The sequence below is a fragment of the Microcebus murinus genome, chromosome 10 (assembly GCF_040939455.1).
Source record: "Microcebus murinus isolate Inina chromosome 10, M.murinus_Inina_mat1.0, whole genome shotgun sequence".
Lineage (NCBI taxonomy): Eukaryota > Metazoa > Chordata > Mammalia > Primates > Cheirogaleidae > Microcebus > Microcebus murinus.
This window is the reverse complement of record NC_134113.1, coordinates 33,170,559-33,189,432: the sequence shown is the minus strand read 5'-3', so window position 1 is coordinate 33,189,432 and position 18,874 is coordinate 33,170,559. Positions and strand designations below refer to the sequence as shown.

General features: G+C 31.8%; 1 protein-coding gene across 2 annotated transcripts in view; it reads left to right on the top strand.

The window, feature by feature from the left end:
• LRRIQ1 (leucine rich repeats and IQ motif containing 1) overlaps window positions 1–18,874 on the top strand; it is a 189,339-nt gene that overhangs the window by 26,316 nt on the left and 144,149 nt on the right. For both annotated transcript variants that reach the window (XM_012740832.3, XM_012740836.3), the window contains exon 11: window positions 641–791. In XM_012740832.3, the coding sequence (XP_012596286.2) occupies window positions 641–791 (151 nt within the window). The remainder of the gene's footprint in view (window positions 1–640; window positions 792–18,874) is intronic.

The following is an 18,874-nucleotide window of genomic DNA, read 5'->3' as shown; positions in this document are numbered from 1 at the left end:
ATTAGGTTGTGAGGTTTACTGGGGGCCATGAAAGTCACAGTTTATCACAGTCTACCCTCTATATCCTAATGATTCATACCCTTCCCACACACAAAAGGCAGTCATGTCCGCAAAACCCCAAAGTGTCATCAACTTACTGCATCAGCCTCAGGCTTGAAGCACAGGATCTTATCTAAATCAGATCCAGATGGAGATGAAGCTTGTCAGCTGTATCCACTGAGGTGGCGTCCTCTCAACTCATATATCTGTAAAGTAAAATTAAAAGTTATCTAATCCCACCCAACCCATACAGGTGAGACAGGGCTTGGTGAGCTATAGTAGTCAGTCTCATTCCAAATGGGAGAAATAATAATGACAATAAATATACTGTTTATTTAAATTGTTTAAAATAATTTATTACATTATCCTCTGTATTTTCTATATTTTCAATGAATATTAATAAATATATTAAAATTAATTCTTTATTAATTTACTTAATATTTTCATCAAAATAGTATAGCAGTTTACATTGTTATCTTAGAAATTAGAGATTCAGATATTCATTTGGAGATCCCATCTCATCCTTCTTCTTTTTGCAAGCTTTAAATATTTCATTAATAAGCCATAAAATAAAATTAATTGCATTTATTCTTTGCTTTAGGAAAACCATATTGAGACTATCAACTGTGAAAATTTGGAAAATCTCTGTGTTCTTCTTCTTAATAAAAATCAACTGACTTCTTTTCATGGTTTGGATGGCTGCACTAATATTCAAAATCTTGAACTTTCACATAATAAAATCACTCGAATTGGTGAGAACAATGAAATTTTTTATATTTAAATAGTTATTTCTCATAGCTGTATTTTGTTTCATTTACTCACTTTTTAGAATAGGCCACCATCACTAATTTGCATATTTTATTTATATTATTGTTATTTAATATTTTATCTAGATTAGGACAATAAGATGACTATTAATGTATATAAAAGGAATATGTTTCTGCCACCTGCAAGAAGGTAGTAAGTAGTCCCTTAGGTTAGTATGTTCACTTCTCTCTTCCTTTTGCTATAACTAGTAGTGATCTGAGCTCCAATGGGGAATATAACCCATATGGTGCCATGATAATTTTATCCTATGCTTTCTCATCAGCTGTCATAACTATTTCCTGGTAAATCCTTTCATCACTACTCTCCTTGGCTACATACATTACTTGTACTAACCTTTCCTTCTTTGATAAGGCTGCTAATACCACATGAAAGATTTCATCAGGAGGAATCTCCATGTACTTCTTGGTCCCTCCATGGATACTTCTACATATCTACATAACTATATGTACTTCCTTCATCATATCTTATACTCCATATAATTCAGCAATGAAAATATCTTCTCTCGTTTCAGTCCAACCTTCTTATTTTCTATAAATATTTCCATCATTCCCTTCTAGGAGCGTATGCCATCTTTTTTCACCTGCCTCTGTCAGATTCTTCCTATCACTGTGCCTTTCCTCTCACATTTCTAAAAAACAAACAGATTTTCCTGTTACCTCACATTGGGTTCTATCATTGCCTCATCTCTCTTACCTTTTGTTGTCAAGTTTGGGGAAAAGGATTTTTTTCCTTGCTTTTACCTCTTACCACCTGACTTCCCTCTTCCACCCACTGAAATTCAGCTTCAACTTACTTCTACATTGTTTACAGAGTGATAATTCTAAAATTAAAATCTCATTGTATTATTCACTACCTAGCTTAAAATCCTATTTTTTAATTAATTTGTTATGAGATTCTCAAGGGCCTTACTAGGGGCTTAATAATGGTTAACAAAGAATCAAGGATTACCAAAAAGTTAGGAATTTGATAAAAACTTTACTTTGACACAATACAAATGGCTAAAATTTTGAAGCCCCTAAAGGGTACCATCCTGCCCTCCTTCCCCATCCAGCAATTATTAGGAACTGTGATGTAGACTGAAATATCAAGGAGTAGAATGGGAGTAGGCAAGGGAATAGAAGTAAGCCCACTTTTTGTGTTTAGTTCTACTTCTACTTAGGACTTCTTGTTATTAGTTTTGTTTGTTTGCTTGCTTATATTTTGTTTTTCTTTTTTATTGTGGAAATTTTCAAACATTTACAAAAGAATAATATGTGGAAATTCCATATAATCATTAGTTGTAGTCAACCTTTGATTCATTTTTACCTTTTTGTTTTATATTTTACTTTTTCTTTTTTAAAGCAAATCCCCAAATTATGTATTCTATCCTTTCATACTTTAGAAGACAGTTTTTAATAATATGATCCTCCCTTACTTAATCACAGTGCATTGTAACATTTAATAAAATTAAAAATGATGTCTATATCAACTGATAATCCATAATTCAATTTTCCTAATGTCTTCAAAAGTATCTGGGTTTATTTGAATCATAACATGAATAATGACTATATATTACATTTACATGGGTCTTTGAATCTGTAGTGGTCCTCCCATTTTTTTTTTCCATGTCACAAATAAGTTGTGGAACCTGTGTTAACTGGTTCTTACAGATTGTCCTGCATTCTGGCTTTGTCCATTTACTTCCTTTTAGTGTCATTAAAATTGTTTCACTAAGCCCTTTATTTCCTATAATTGCAAATTAGCTCAAAAGGCTTGATTAGACTCAAATTCAGCTGCTTTCACAGGAATTCTTCATAGGTGGTGTTCTGTGCTTCATGTTTCATTATATCAGCAATCATGCAGTGTTTGATTGTTTACTTTTAATGATGAGTTGATTATTGGATAGAGCTGGTGGTAGCCTAATTCTCCAATGGATGAACAAAGTTCTCCATCAACCTTTCATCTAATGTTCATCCATTGATTAATATGGCCTGCGTCAATTAATGCAATAGGAGATGTGAAAAGTGAGTTTTCTAATTTAACCATTTCCTCTACATCTTTAAGTTGAAAATATTTAATTAATTAGAACTATTTGGTCATCCTGAGATAATCTGTAGAGGAAAGATAGGGATAAATGCTTACTTGTTGACAAATATTTAAAGTAAGGTCTTAGTGGCCCTAGTTACTTTCATTGGTGCCAAATGTATTGGTTTGTTTTATTTACTTTGTTTTTGTATTTGTTCTCTGTCTGTGTCTCTGTATTCTTATGAACTTATGAATTTTTATAGTTCAGTATATTTAGTCAGTTATCTTATTGTTTTTAATACTCAAATTGTCTTGTCCTGTGAATATGAATTGGAGATATCAAATATTGATATAACTTTATAGTTGTGTTCTATTTCTCTTCCAATATAATCCTTGGTTTATGAAACCATTAAAATAACCATTTGCTATATCTTATCAATAAAATAGCTTCAAAACAACAATGCCAATATTACTACTTACAATAAAACTTATGAAATTTAATCTTTCTTTGCATTTCTCTATCTTTTCACTATATCCCCAAAGGGACATAATTTAAATAGTATGTTCTAAAATCATTTGAAATATTTTATCTTTGTCATTATATTATGAATCTGATGTACAATTAGTTCATTTTTCCCATTTGATTCAGTTTTATTTTTGATGTATAAAATAGATACATGATTTCAAACTGAAAACTACATTTAAAAAAGCATACTCAAAGAGATGTGCTTCTATCTCTGTCCTTTTCTCTCTGTTTCTCCATATATGGATGGTTTTGTATAATATGGCACATATGTGACATATGTATAATGTGTATAATATGTATATCACATATATGTGTGTATCTATATACATATACATACATATCTAAAAAACACATGTATATATGATAATCCTTTCTTTCACAAAATGTAGCATATTTTAAGTACTATTTTTTATCTTGCTTTTTTCCTTTAACAACATATTATGGAGTTCACAATACTTTTTTCCATGGCTGCATTATATTCTGTTGTGTGAATGTACCAGAATTTATTCCGCTGTTGCCTGTTGATGGATATTGAATGATTTCCAAACTGTCACATTGCCACAGTGAATATCCTGACGCCTATGTAATTTCATACTTCATTAGATATATCTTTAGGTTAATTTCCTGCAATAAAATTGTTGGACCAAATGATATCTATAATTTAGGAAGATAGGGCCAGACTCCCTTTACATAGATTGTACCATTTTTTACTCCTACCATTAATGCATAATACTAGTTTTTTCTGCTTTTCTTGTGTTTATTATGCTATTCTTTTCTAATTTTGAGTTATATATTGAATTCAATTATTTTTTATCTTTTTTCACTTTTATTGGCATAAATACTTAAATCTATAAATTTTCCTCTGAGCAATGCTTAGTCTACAATATCTGATACACAGATATTTTCAGCAGTTGCAATTTTAGGTTATCTTATCTTTTATTTAAGACTATAAATTCCCATATGGAAAGGCCATTTTTTTTGTTATTTTTTCTAGTTTTATTGCATTATAGCCACAGAATAATTTTTGTACCATTTCTGCTTTTGGGAACTTACTGTGGCTCTCTTGCTAATAAAATATGATATGTGTTCAGTTTTTATGAATGTTCCATGTGTATTTAAAAAGGAGGCAGTTTTTTAAATTGAGATACAGAGTTTATTTTTTCATTTACAAGTCTACATTAGTGATCTTTTGTTTTAAGTATTCTGTCTACTTGATCTACTTTGGACTGAGGGAGTCGATATTTTAAATCTCTCTATTATTAATGTGTTATTAATCAGTCTATTTCTTTTTTATTTCCTTTGGTTTCTGGTTTATGAATGTTGTTGCCATGCTGTTTTGTAGATAACTGTTACATTTATTATTAATTTTAGCTTTGAATACTATAAGTTTCCTTATTTATCTCTTCCATGTCTTTGAAACTAAATTCTACCTTGTCTGATATGGTTTATTTTTGTTTGTATTTGTTTACCTGGCCATATTTATTATTTTTAACATTTTGAATAACTTTGTTTTAGGTATTTACTTTTATACAGCATATAGGTGGGTTTTATTTTATTTTATTTTATTTTCCTTTTATTTCATCATATTATGGAGGTACAAATATTATTAGGGTTACAAATATTGCTCCTGCTCCCTCCCTCCCCCCGAAATGTCCAATCCCCTGGTGGTGTGCATCACACACGTTATGGAAACATACATCCCTTTCCTCCTCCCCACTCCTGCCTGCCCACCACCTGCTAAAAAGTTTTTTTTGTTGTTGTTGCTGGTTTTTTTTTTTTTTTTTTAACATTTTGGTTACATTGTATATCTTGATCCCAGCTTAAAAGTTTTTCTCTCATGTAGGCCATGACCATTGGATTTATTAATTCAGTTTATGTATGTGGTTTCAATTCTGCCATCCCCTCAGGATGATGTTGTCTCTCTCTGGAGATGATGTGGAGTTCTTCTACTGCTTGGGCACCTCCACTTCTTACCTATCCATTCAGTTTAATAGGATGCCCTCTGCACAAGTGTGGAATCAGACTGGGTTATGTTGGTTCTGGGTACTTAACACCCCACTTACAAAAAATCTCGGGTTATAATTTCTTTATCTCCCATTTATACTGGAAGTATAAGTTGTGTGTATTTTTATGTATGTTGCTCTTTATCTGGAAGAGGTAGGTAGAGAGTTGGATCTAGGAGATCACCAATCATCTCCCCTTTTTTTGTCAATATAGGAAAAGTAGATCTGTTTTTACAAAGTAAGCTCTGTTTTGCAAACATTTCAAGGTACACTTTGGAAAATATATAATATTCTTTCATATGTTGATTTGCCTATGTTCCTGTTCTTTCTGCTTTGGGACCACCCATGACTTCTCCCATATGAAAATACTGATATTTTTGATGCCAATATTTTTACTTTAAAATACATAAAGAGATGTTTTTTTGTTGTTGGAATGAAGGCAAGTGCATTGATAATGTATGTTACTATGTTGGCACACAGTGAAGCAAACTTTACACAAAAATGAAAAAGGCTGTTTGTAAAAAAGAAATGTTTAAATTCCCATTTACTTCATATTCATTGCCAGCAGTGCTGTATGACATTTTTTGTAAGTAGTGGATTTCCTGGGATAGGATATCAGCAAGATTTATGTGAAAACTGCCGTAATATTAATTGATGAACCTGAGGTATCTCTGTGTAGTACAGAGCAAACAAGGTAAAAGACTTCTTTGCTGTCTGTTGGGTACAATGAAATCACTGTATTTATTGAGTGTGAGAAGAGTATACATGAGAAAGTAGATTTTCTGAAGACCAGTTGAAGTCTGTTTTTCATCTTCAGGACCTGCTTAGAGATTCTGGTTGAGTAAGTGAAAAACATAGATTTTGTCTTTCAATGATATATTGATGCTAAGAACTCTTATGAAGGGGCACAAAGATAGATTTGTATTTGTAAGTTAATAAGTTACTATTTCATGCTATATTTCTTATAGAGATGAAATAAAATTGGAAACAATACTACAATATTTTACATTTGTAGTTTCAAGTTTAATTTGCTTCTAATTCTTACTAAGCTATAATCACTGCAGTAGTTAATATGTAATATTAGCTCTAATTACTCTTTTTATTAGACAACACTAAATGTGCATTTTTATTTGATCTATATTCTTTGCATTTAAATGAATGGGAATAGCAACTGTGTAAATCTCTTTAAGCAATTCATTTGAAATTAGTTATGCTGAATGTTTTCCATTCTCATTGAACTATGTAATTGTAAAAATAGAAACATAATGTGAAATATTTCTGACCAATTTTAAGTAAGATACTTTTCTTTTTTATGAAATGAACCATTTAAATTTTAAATCAATTATTTTAAATTTAATCAAATAATTTAACATTCAATTAATAATTTTAATTTTAATTTTTAAAAATTAAATAATTATTTTGCTATGAGTTTACATTGATGATTTCTATAAATTTTGCTATTACCTTTAATATTTAAAGATATGTACTGTGGCAATGGAAAGACATGGTTTCTGTTATTATTATTAGTCATAATCAAAATATAAATTAAAAATATAACTCAAAATAGAGTCACTGATATATATTACATATTGAAGTATAGGTTCCTTTCTGGCCAAATGAAGAAAAGAACAAACTATTATATTGAGATACATACTTCCATACAAATTGTGTAATAATTTAAAGGATAATGTTTATGTTTTTGTATTACTTTCTATCATTGAGTCTATTTGGAAGCAAGTTTTTGATTACAGAATATTTTAACATGATCTGGAGTTATTCTTGCACACTTTGAATGTACAAAATAATCACTTTAAGTTCATTAAGTTCACTTTAGGTTGATATTAAAGATGAACTTATTTTAATCAGACAAGAAATTTTATACTTTTTATTAATTTAACATATGCTTTATAGTTTTTTTGTTATCTTTTATAATTCAGTTTAATTTGGGTGGATAGCAGTTTAAGGTTTGTTATGATATCATTATTATCTTTCTTGCTTTTGTTTGCTTGAAATTTTCCGTAAGTAAATTTAAGACAAAATTAGTAAAACTTTTGTTTTCTACATATATCGTGGAGAAACAATTCTTGAATGGATGTTGTCACATTAATTCTTGAAGTTTATAAAACGGTTTGTGGGAAATCTTTCATACTTTGAGTCAGTACTTTTGAATTAGTTCTCTTTAAAGAGTAGCCAAAGGGAATGAAAAATGGGTGATTGATAATTAATAATCTAGCTTTCTTTATTTCTCCCATTTTTATAAGGGATTTTATTGACTTTTTAGCAAAAACATTTTGAAACTACATTAATTTTTTAGAAATCCATGCTTAATGAAATTGTTTTATAAATTTTTTGATAGAAAAGAATAGAATTTAATATAATATAGTAATAGATAGCTTTCTTACTACCACACATTTGTTTTAAGTGCTTTGTATAATACATATTAACTGATTTACTTTTAATAGCAGTGCAATGAGTACTATTAAATTTTTTCCACTCCACCAGATAAGAAAACTGAGGCACAGAGAGGCCAGATAAATTGCCTAAAATCATATAGCTAGTAAGTGATAGAATAGGGTTTGAAATTCAGCAATGTGCCCCTGTACCTAATTTCTTAATTGACTTATTCTTCTGCCTCTTTAATAAACATGCATCTAATACTTAAGATTATTACTACCTTTACCTATATTACAACTCTTTATGCTGAAAAAATATAATGATTTTGAGATTATTTTATTAATAAATTTATTAATGAGCAAATTCATTGAACTCCTATTAGGTATAAGCATTTCTCTAGGCACTGAAATGCAGCAATAAATAACACAAATGCCTTTCCTGACTTTCACTGAATATATATCCTAGTGATAGACATACATACATATATAAAGATATACACACACGTATATAGGTATATTTGGAGTAAATTGTTATATTTAATTTGTTGAATATTGGATAAAATGAAAGCAAATATGATGTTAACATATAGGAACCAATAATTATCTTTGTCTTCTCATTCATGAAGGTTCTGTTTCTTCTACTTTAGGAAAATTTTAATCTACAAAAAATATTTATTTAATTTCAGTAATTTGTTGATTTATAAATTTTAGGTCATACATTCCTAAAATATATCACTGGAAATAGAAGAGTTGCTAAGACTTTTTTTATACTACTTTATTTTTCAGATAATATTGCTTTCTGGAAAAGTGACACTAGTATTATAAATATGAAAGGTATTAAAAGAAATCAACATTTTCAGATAGGCTTGATTACTATGTCATGGCTTATAAGGGAAGCCTACCTGGAATAATTCTTGCTTCTAAATATTGTCTGTGAGTCTTTGGGGAAATAAACTAAATAAAGTAAAATAAAAGAAAACTCTAGACATTTTGCTTGTAGAAATGCTTTTCACTGTTATATAGTTAGTAAATTTTTGGAATCCACTAGATGGTGCTAGTTTACTGTTTAGTTTTGAAATGCAACACAATGCCTAGTATAAGCTGAAAGAGAATTTACAGATCTGCCAGTCTAGGCCACTTAGTTTACAGATGAAAAAACAGACCCACATAGTTTTCATCTAACTCATGGCAAAGGTGTGGCTGGAATCCAAGTTTCCTGATTCCTGTTTCAGTGTTCTTATTTCTAAGTAATACGTATAATCCTGAAGGACTTTTGTGCTGAAATTCAAAATCTCAAGTGCAACTCAGCATATTTGTATATGTAGATGAAAAACTATCAGATATAGCAACCGACGAGCAGTTGAAGAAGGTAAACTTCTAATAAACATTTATTTAGTGAAAACTTCCATCTTTAGTTTTACTGTTCCTTACAGGATTTTTCTCCCCTGTGGCAGGAATGTTTTATTGACCACTGGCTCATTTCTGTGGGAAGAATTATTTGAAGTAGACATTTGTAGCAAGTATGGCAAATTGCTAGTTTGGCAATGGGCAGGAACCCTTTGAGAAGTAAACAAACAGTCTTGGCTTAAGTTTTACTTTGTCGAGCATAGGAAACTTTACAAGAGCTATTTAAGTAATATATTTAAGCAATAAACTCAAGATTATTTAAGCTATTCTTTTTTTTTTTTCTTTATTTAAGTCCTTTGAGAGAGGCTCTTGAATATTTTTGTGGCTATTGTTTCTTTTGTTTTGAATGGGGAAGTAGAAGAAATGTCAGTTGTTTTGACAGGGAAAGAATAATTTTGTCAGAGGTGTTGAGGAATTTATAATATATTAAGATAAGACTTGTTATAAGTCTGTTTTGCTCAATTCTCCTCCTTCCTTTAACAGTAAAGAATTTGTAAGATTAAAAGGAAAAGGGTAGCAAGTAACTCTTCTCATCTGGATCTTGCCCTTTTATCCAAATGCACTTAGCAGATTTATTAACTATTTAATGATTTGTATATAGACTTTTTTGAATATATATTAATATTCTATTCTTCCTTCAATGTTTAGCTCAAAATCTGCTGTCTCTGATAACTTATTTGGTCACCACAGTTTGTATTTTTTAAATTCCTTGTTTTATTGAGGATAATTGTTAGAAAACAATAATAGCTGTCATTATTAGTACCTATCATATAAAAGTTCTGTATAAACTGCTTTAAAATATTATTTTTAATCCTCTCAATTTTTAATCACTCTCACTCTACAAATAAAGGAACTAAGGCTCAGAGAAATTAAGTAACTTGTCTACATTCACATAGCTAGTTTTGTAGTAGCCTTGTTTTATCAAAACTCAGGACTGCCTACCTCAGAGCCCACTCATTTTTCATTATGTTGCCTGTTGATTAAGTGTGGTACTAATAATGTTACCCATAGTCATAGATAAAAAGTTAAATAAATGATTTTCATGATGATTGTAATTCACTCTCTTTATTTTTATATCTGATATTTTTTTTGCTCAAAAATATTTTTGAGGTCATGCTATTAATATTTTTGATGAATGGACCAATTTTATCATTTTTAAATGTCACTTTTGATCTGTTGTAAAGCTTTTGTGTTAGTCTTCTGTGTCTGAATAACCAGACTCTCTTTTGGATGCAGGACCATTGTACACTATTAAAAATTATTGAGGGCCTCTCTCAAACAGCTTTTATTTATATGAGTTATAGCTATCAATATTAGTATCAGAATAAAAAACAAAAATGTTAAGTTTTTATTTATTAATTCATTTAAAACTTTAAGTAATAAAGTATTTGCATTAATATAAATTTTATAAATATTAATTATATTTTCTAAACAAAAAGCTATAGTGACAAGACGGACATTGTTACACATATTTTTAAATCTCTTTAATGTCTGGCTTAACACAGGACAGCTGGGTTCTCATATTTGACTCTGCATTTAATTTGCTACAATATCACAAGTCATGTAGCCGCTGGAAAACTCCACTATACTCTCTTCAGCAAATGAGAGTGAAAAAGGCAAATAACATCTTAGAATGATTATGAAAATAGTTTTGACCTTATGGAAACTTTAAAAGCATCTCTGGTAGGGGGGTCTCTGGACTGCACTTTGAGAAACACTGGTTTAGTGACCACAAGATATATTTTTTTCTATCCTTTTAATTACAGTATTTCTACAAGTTGTTTTTGGTTTGTGTATTTTATGTAGCATGAAAATTTGTTGTTTTTTTCATTGTTTTATCTAGGCTGACTTACAAATTTTGGCTTTGATTTGTAGCCTTTAGTCCCTAGTAATTAATTTGGTATGATCAATAATTTAGAGTAATCATTGATATATTTGAGTTTAAATCTAGTATTTTACTATTTGATTTTATTTGTTCTGCCTGTTCTATTTATTTTTTCTCTTTTCTTGCTCTCTTTTGGTTTGATTGAGATTTTACATTATCATTTTTCTTATTATATTACCAGTTATATATTATTTTACTATTCTTTTTGTTTACTATAGATATTATGTCAATAGTAACATAGTATTAATATTACTATATTTATAGTACTATATATACTGTAGTATTACTATGTAGTAATATAATATAAACTTTCCATTACTCTTTATTCCACTTTTTATCTACAATGTTCCTTCTGTCCAAAGAATATGCATTACTAATCTGGGCATGGTGGTTCACACCTGTAATGCTAGCACTTTAGAAAGGAGGCCGAGATGGGAGGATTGTTTGAAGTTAAGAGTATGAGACCAGCCTGGGCAACATAGTGAGACCCCACCTCTTCAAAAAAACTTTTTTAATTAGTTGTGACTGGTGATGGACACCTGTAGCCCTAGCTACTCAGGAGGCTGATGTAGAAGGATCACTTAAGCCCAGGAGTTCAAGACTGCAGTGAGCTATGATTGGGCCAATGCTCTCTAGCCTGGGCAACAAAGCAAGACCCTGTTTGAATAAACAAAAATATGCATTAGTATTTTTTTCAATGCAGATCTATTGGGGATGACCTCTTCCAGATTTTATTTGGTTAAGTATGTTTTTTATACATACATGCATACACTCACCAACAAACACCCACACACGTGGAAAAATTTTTGAGATATAGACTTACCATTTGGCTAGCAATATCTGCATTGTAAATATTTGCCATTGTATTCTAGCTTTCCTGGCTTAGCTTGATCCTTAGAAGACAATTTCTTTTCCTCTTTTTGAGATTTTTTTCTTTGTCCATTGTTTTTATCACTTTACTCTGAAGTTATTATTTGTGGTTACATTAATATTCACCCTGTTTGAGTTCATTGTGCCTCTTAAAGGATTTAATATATTAATAGCTATAATTATTATATATAATAATATATAGGATATAACATATATAGGATATAATACATATTTTATATAGATAACATATATCCTATGATTCCTTGATACTCTTATAATTATTAATATATTCTTATAACTCTTACATTTCATTTGTGTCTCTCTGTATATAACTCCGAATATTTTCTTGTGACTCAAAACAGTTTCCTAGTCCTTCTGCTTAATGTAATGGTCAATGCATTCATGAAAGTTTTGCTTTTAGTTATTATAGTTCTAGTTTTAGAATTTCTATTTGTTTCTTTTATTTAGCATTCAATTCACATTTTTATGGTATCTCTGACCTTTGTTATTTCTTTTCTTCTGCTAGCTTGCTCTTCCTTTTCTACTTCCTGGAGATGTGTCATTAGATTGTTAATTTGAAATCTTTCTGTCTATTTCATAAGCATTAAAGGCTAGGAATTCTCCCGTTAGGACTGCTTTTGATGATTCCAATAGATTTGAGTATCTTGTGTCACCTTTTTTTCAGTTCAAGGAATCTTTTGATTCCATCTTAATTTCATTATTGACCCAATAATTGTTCAGCACCAGGTTGTTTAAGTTTCATTCCTTTTGTACTTTTTGTACAGTTGAATGTTTCTCCTGGAGTTGATTTTAGTTTTATTCCACTGTGGTCTGAGAAGATATATGGTATGATTTCTATTTTTTTGAATTTGTTGAGACATGTTTGTGGCCTAAGATATGGAGAATTTTCCATGTGCCGATGAGAAGAATATATATTCTGTACTTTGGGGTAAAATGTTTCATAAATGTCTTCTAGGTCCATTTATTCTAGAGTCCCATTTAAGTCCAGTGTTTATTTATTTTCTGCTTGGATGGTCTGTACATTTCTATCAGTGGAATATTAAAGTCTCCAGCAATTAGGATGCTGCTGTTTTTCTCTCTGCTTAGAACTGCTAGGGTTTGCTTTATGAATCTGGGTGTGCCTGTGTTATATGCATAAATAGTTAGGATTGTTATGTCTTCTTGTTGAATCGCTCCCTTTATCATTATGTAATGACTGTCTTTTTCCTTCTGTACTATCTTTTATTTAAAATCAATTTTATCTGATATGAGAGTGGCTACATTGGCTTTCTTTTGGTTTCCATTCGCATGCAATGTTTTTTTGTTCCATCCTTTCACCTTCAGTCTGTATAAGTCCTTGTGGGTTAGACATATTGCCTGGGGACAGCAGATACTTGGGCTGTATTTTTTCATCCATTCAGCATGCCTGTGTTTCTGGTCTGGTCTGGTCTTGACAAATTCCTTCAGTGCTTGCTTGTCTGCAAAAGTCTTTATTTCTCCTTTATATATAAAACTTAATTTTGTAGGATACAAAATTCTAGGCTGGCAGTTGTTCTGTTTAAGAATACTGAAGAGGGGGCCCCAGGGTCCCAGTTCCTTCTGGCTTGTAAGGTCTCAGTTAAGAAGCACGATGGGTTTTCCTTTGTAAGTTACTTAATGTTTTCATCTCACAGGTCACAGGAGTTCCCCTTTGTGTTGACTTTGGCCAGTGTGATACTATGTGTCTTGATGATTGCCTCTTTGCAATGAATCTCCCAGGTGTTCCTTGAGCTTCTTGTACCAGGATGTTTAAATATAGCAAGACCAAGGACGTTTTCCTCAAGTATTCCCTCAAATAGGTTTTCTGGGACTTGTGAATTTTCTTCTTCATCCTCAGGGATGCATATGATTATTATATTTTACCATATTTCTTGTAGGCTTTGTTCATTCCACTTAATTCTCTCTTCTTTATTTTTTATCCAATGTATTAATTAGAAAGAGTTATCTTCAAGCTCTGAGATTCTTTCTTCTGCCTTGTCTATTCTTAAAACTTTCCACTGTTTTTTATATTTCCTTACATGAATTTTTTATTTCAAGAAGTTTTGTCTGTATTATTTTTTAATGTCTTTGGTAACATATTAAAAAAGACATTTAATATGTCTTTAGTGAACTTTTCATTCATTTCCTGAAATTTTTTCTGGTTTCTTTGATTTGGTTTTCTATTTTCTCTTGGATTGCATTGAATTTCCTTACAATCCATATTGGGAATTCTTTATCTGTCATTTCAGTATTTCCATTTTGGTAAGTATCCATTACTAGAGAGCTGGTGTTCCCATCTGGAGATGTCCTTTCACTCTAATTTTTCATACTTTTCAGTTCTTTCACTGATTCCCTCTCATCTGGGACAGCAGTCACTTTTTATTTTCAGATTTTTTTGTTTGTTTGTTTAGATGGGGCTTTTTTATTCATTTCCCCTTCACTCATAAGGAAGTGTCTGTAGCATATATTGGGTAAGAACCTTTTCCTTTGCTTGTGGGTGCTTAATGGCAATCTATGATCTGGGTGGATACATTGGTTATAGATATCCTTACTGTGGTGGTTTTCTCAGTTGCTAGTTGTTTATAGGCTGTAGCAGGGGTGAGCTATGTGTGTGGGTAGATTCCCTGTTTCTCTTGGATGAGGGAGGATTGAGGTCTTTGAAATTCTTTCTCTTTCCCCAGCCCTGTGGTCTTCTTAATAGTGTGAAATTTATTGGCATATCCAGTTTAATCTCTGAGACAGGATTTGGTGCTTGTGAGTAAGGATAAACCATACCCTATATAATTGAGTCAATAAATGCTATAAAGGGCTGTGCAAATTGACTTCCTTGTCAGTAGGTGGCACTTGCTGGAAAGAACAAGCTGCAGTGTTGTTTTTGGGACCTGTGAGCAGCTCTTGCCCTTCAGGAGAAGTATTCAAATGCCCCAGGTAGTGAGTTTGGCCCCGGAACTTCCAGTTGAATCCTTATTCTCTACCACAGCAGAGGTGTGTAGGGAGTGAGGCTGGGCAGGGTTGGGTTGGGTGTGCATGCCCTCAAGCTCCTCAAAAGCTGGTAATATGGTCTTTTGGTGGGGGTCAGAGGTCTGCTCCCAGCTTTCTCAGGAAAGCCATCAGGGAGAGGCTGAGATGGCCCCACCCATCTAGAAAGTCTGCTTGTGGAGGCAGGGGCCATATGAGATCCACAATCTGGTAGTCAGGAGCAGGGTTTTGCTCTGCTTCCCCCTCTACTGCTCTATGGCCTCCTTCTGGCATTTGCCAGCAGGCAGTAGCTCATGCTAGCTGGGTTCCTCAGAAATGGCACCAGAGGCTGGAAGTTTCCCTGTCCAGGATCCTACCTTGGGCTGAGATTGTGGCCTTCCTGTTGGGGGAGGGTTGTTCTATGAGTACACTGCAGCTGGGACCCACACTACACTGTTTTTTCAGTTCTGCCCACAAGGGCTCTCTTTCCTCCTCAGATTAGTTCACAAATCCCCCCCCCCCCGTGCCCCCAAGCAACATGATCAAGGCCTGGGGGTACAGGATCTGGCCTGAAGGTCTATCAAAAGACCTATCTTCAAGCTTTGACATTCTTTCTTCTGCTTGATCTACTCTATTGTTGAAGATTTTGAATGTATTTTGTGTTCCATTTAATGAATATTTCAGTTCCAGAATTTCTGTTTGTTTTTTGTTTTTATGCTATATATATTTTGGCTAAATTTCTCATATACTGAATTATTTCTGTGATACTTTTGTATTGTTTTTCGTGTTATCTTGTGTCTCACTTATCTTCTTAAATCTCATTATTTTGAACTTTTCATCCAGGATTTCATAAATTTCTTTTAGATTGTGAACTGTTGTTGGAGAATTATTGCGTTCCTTTGGAGGTGTCATATTTCCTTGTTTTTTCATGTTTCTTGTGTCCTTATGTTAATATCTGCACATTTGATGTAATAGTCACTCCATCAATATTTTGAACTTGCTTGTGTAGGGAAAGGACTTTTCTCTGAAGATGTATCTGTGTTGTTGCCTGGGTAGGGCACTTTACCTTTGATTCTGGGTGCATGCAGTAGTATAGTCTCCGTGTGATTTCTTCAATGGTAAATATCATCCATAGGGTCTGTGGTTTCCTCTGTGGCATAAGGTATGGTCATTAGTACAGCTATGGTGAAGTTTTACTGGGTGTAGGGATGCTTGGTGGGCCTATCCTCTGGCCTCCATAGTGGCAGTGGAAGGCTGGGTGTGCCCCTCCTTAGGTCCCCTGGTGACATACACTGGCACTGATGTTAGTAGACCCAGGCAGACCAATTCTTGGACTTCCAGGCAGCTTGCTCTGGTGCTGGCAGTGGAGACACTGGGTTGGGTGGATGAGTGGGTTCTTGGGCTTCTGGGAAGTGAGTGTGGCACAAGTGATGGCAGTAGCAGTCGCAGAACTAACTTATAAGTCTCAAGCAGTCCATGCTGGTGTTGGCAGTGGCTATGATGGGCTGGGCAGGACAGTTTCCAGGCCCCCAGAAGGAATGCTCAAGTGCTGTTGGTGTTTCCTGTCACTTCTTTGTTGCATTTCAGTGTTCTCTCTTAGATGATCCATTTGAAGTGTGATTATCTACTCATTATTTTGATTCTTATTTGTGGAGGAGGCACATACCTGATGTCTCATCTTGAAACCTCTCCAGGTCATTGAGTTTTTAACTTAAATTAATTCAAATTTCCACCTGGGTCTACTTCTGCTGTATTTTGTTATTTCTGCTAAATCTTACTTATGGCACCTTATTACATTGTGTATTTCATGTGTTTTTGTTTATTGTCATCTTTTTATTTTCCCTGGAATTTAAGCTTTGTGATTGTTCTTAGATTTGGGATGAAAGTTTGGTCTTTTAAGAGGATGTTTTTAGATGGCTGGAGACACAGACAATCTACAATCATTTATGCTACACTTCTGGTGGAGGTTTTCTGATCATGTATTAGTGAATTTGAGCTGCAAACCTATAGGAGGGCCAGCTTGTGTTTATTATTTTTAAATGGGAGATTTTCTTTTGCCCATTTTCTGAATATTGAGATTCAAGATGTGCAATTTAACTTTCTATCTTCTGGTTGGTTATATCTGGTTGAGGCTCCAGGTTTGTGTGGAATTGTCTGTTATACTTGTCACCTTAGGTGAAGTTTGATTTTTATTTCCTTAAGCTCTGACTATAGAATCTTCATATTCCTTAGTTTAACAAATTTTCTCACATTGAAAACTGACTTTACTGTTCTGCTTGCCTCTCTTTGCCTATTATATTTATTTACATTATGAGCTGAGAATTCTTTACCTTAAGAGCTCATTTGGAAACATTCAAAAAATTGTAATGGCTATTTTTAGTTATTATCATGGGTAATAATGATCAGGTTATCAGACCAAAAATTTCTTAAAATCAATTTGTAATTTTTTATAAGTAACTTTTAAGTTACACAATTAATACATGCTTATTGTCTAAAACTTACACTTTAAAATGATAAAATAATAATCCATAATCCTACCATCCAGATATAGCCAGTGTGGATAAGCTTTCTATATTGTTTTCTGTGTATTTAAAAATCACTATTATAGTATTGTTTTCTAATTTACTTTATTCACTTAATAAATTGTGAATCATTTTAGATGTCAGTAATTAAAATTTTTTCTAGTTGAATTTATTAGGTAAAAGATGCTTAAAAGCAGAGATTGTTCTGCCTTGTATCATTTTTCTGCTTCCCAGATGACACAACACAGTGATGGAACTAGTAGAACTAGTCTCTGATGAATTTTGTATCAAGGTGAAGCTATTTTTTGAAAAACAGATCTTTATATCTGTAGTAGAAATGTAGAGAATATAATTGGTTTATATCTCTTAACATGTAAGATATTCTATAACTATTATTTCAACAAATAAGGAAAAGTTATCAGAATAATGCTATCAAGGAAATAAAACATAAACATAGCAAACATTGGAATAGAAATTCAAAACTCTTTGAGTATTGACAGAAGGAAAATAATCAACACAATGTCCTCATTGTTTGAAGTGAACATTATAACATTTCAGCCTATGATGCCTACTTTTTCCATATAAATAAATGTACTTAGGATACATTTTTATTAGAGAAAGTTTAAGTAAATAATTAGGCAAATTTTAATTAAATATTAAGAAAAATTAATAATACTTGTGATTATTAGAGTATGCATAAGCTGATGTGTTTTAGGCATATATTTTAATATAAATAAATTTAATATTAAATATTATAAATTATAAATGAATATTAAATATTTTAATATAAATAAATTTAATATATGTTTAATATAAAAACCATTTAACATTTTAGTATTGCTTTTGAGATGATGCAGCCAGAACATTATCACTACTGAACTAGAATAGCAATTTGAATTTTTAAAAAAGTATTACAAAATCATCTTGTGGTGCAAAAAATCATCTACATGAGAATTACTGGTTTGAAACAGTCATTCTCTACCAAATTCCTACAGATAACTTACTAGGATAGAACATATCATTTCAAAACTCACAAAAGCATTGATAAAGTGAGCAGGAAATTATATGAAAATGGTTTGATTTCAAAATTTTAGAATGTACCTATTGACTTCTTCATATTAAAATTGATAAAATTACTACCTTTACACTTTCTTTCACCTGCTCTTCCCATTTTTGTCAATTAGAATGTCTATTTTTTGGTTCAAAAACTTATTAGGACATTTGCTTTCAATTAGTCTATTTTAGACAATATTAACCCCTCTTCAAATAATAGCATAAATTATCATAATTATACATTTCCAATCCTCTTTTCCTTTATGATTTTTATTATTGACATTAAGATATATAATATTTACTCACTCTATATCCTATAGCAGTGTTAGATCTATATGAAAATGGATATTTTATGACAACTTTATTTC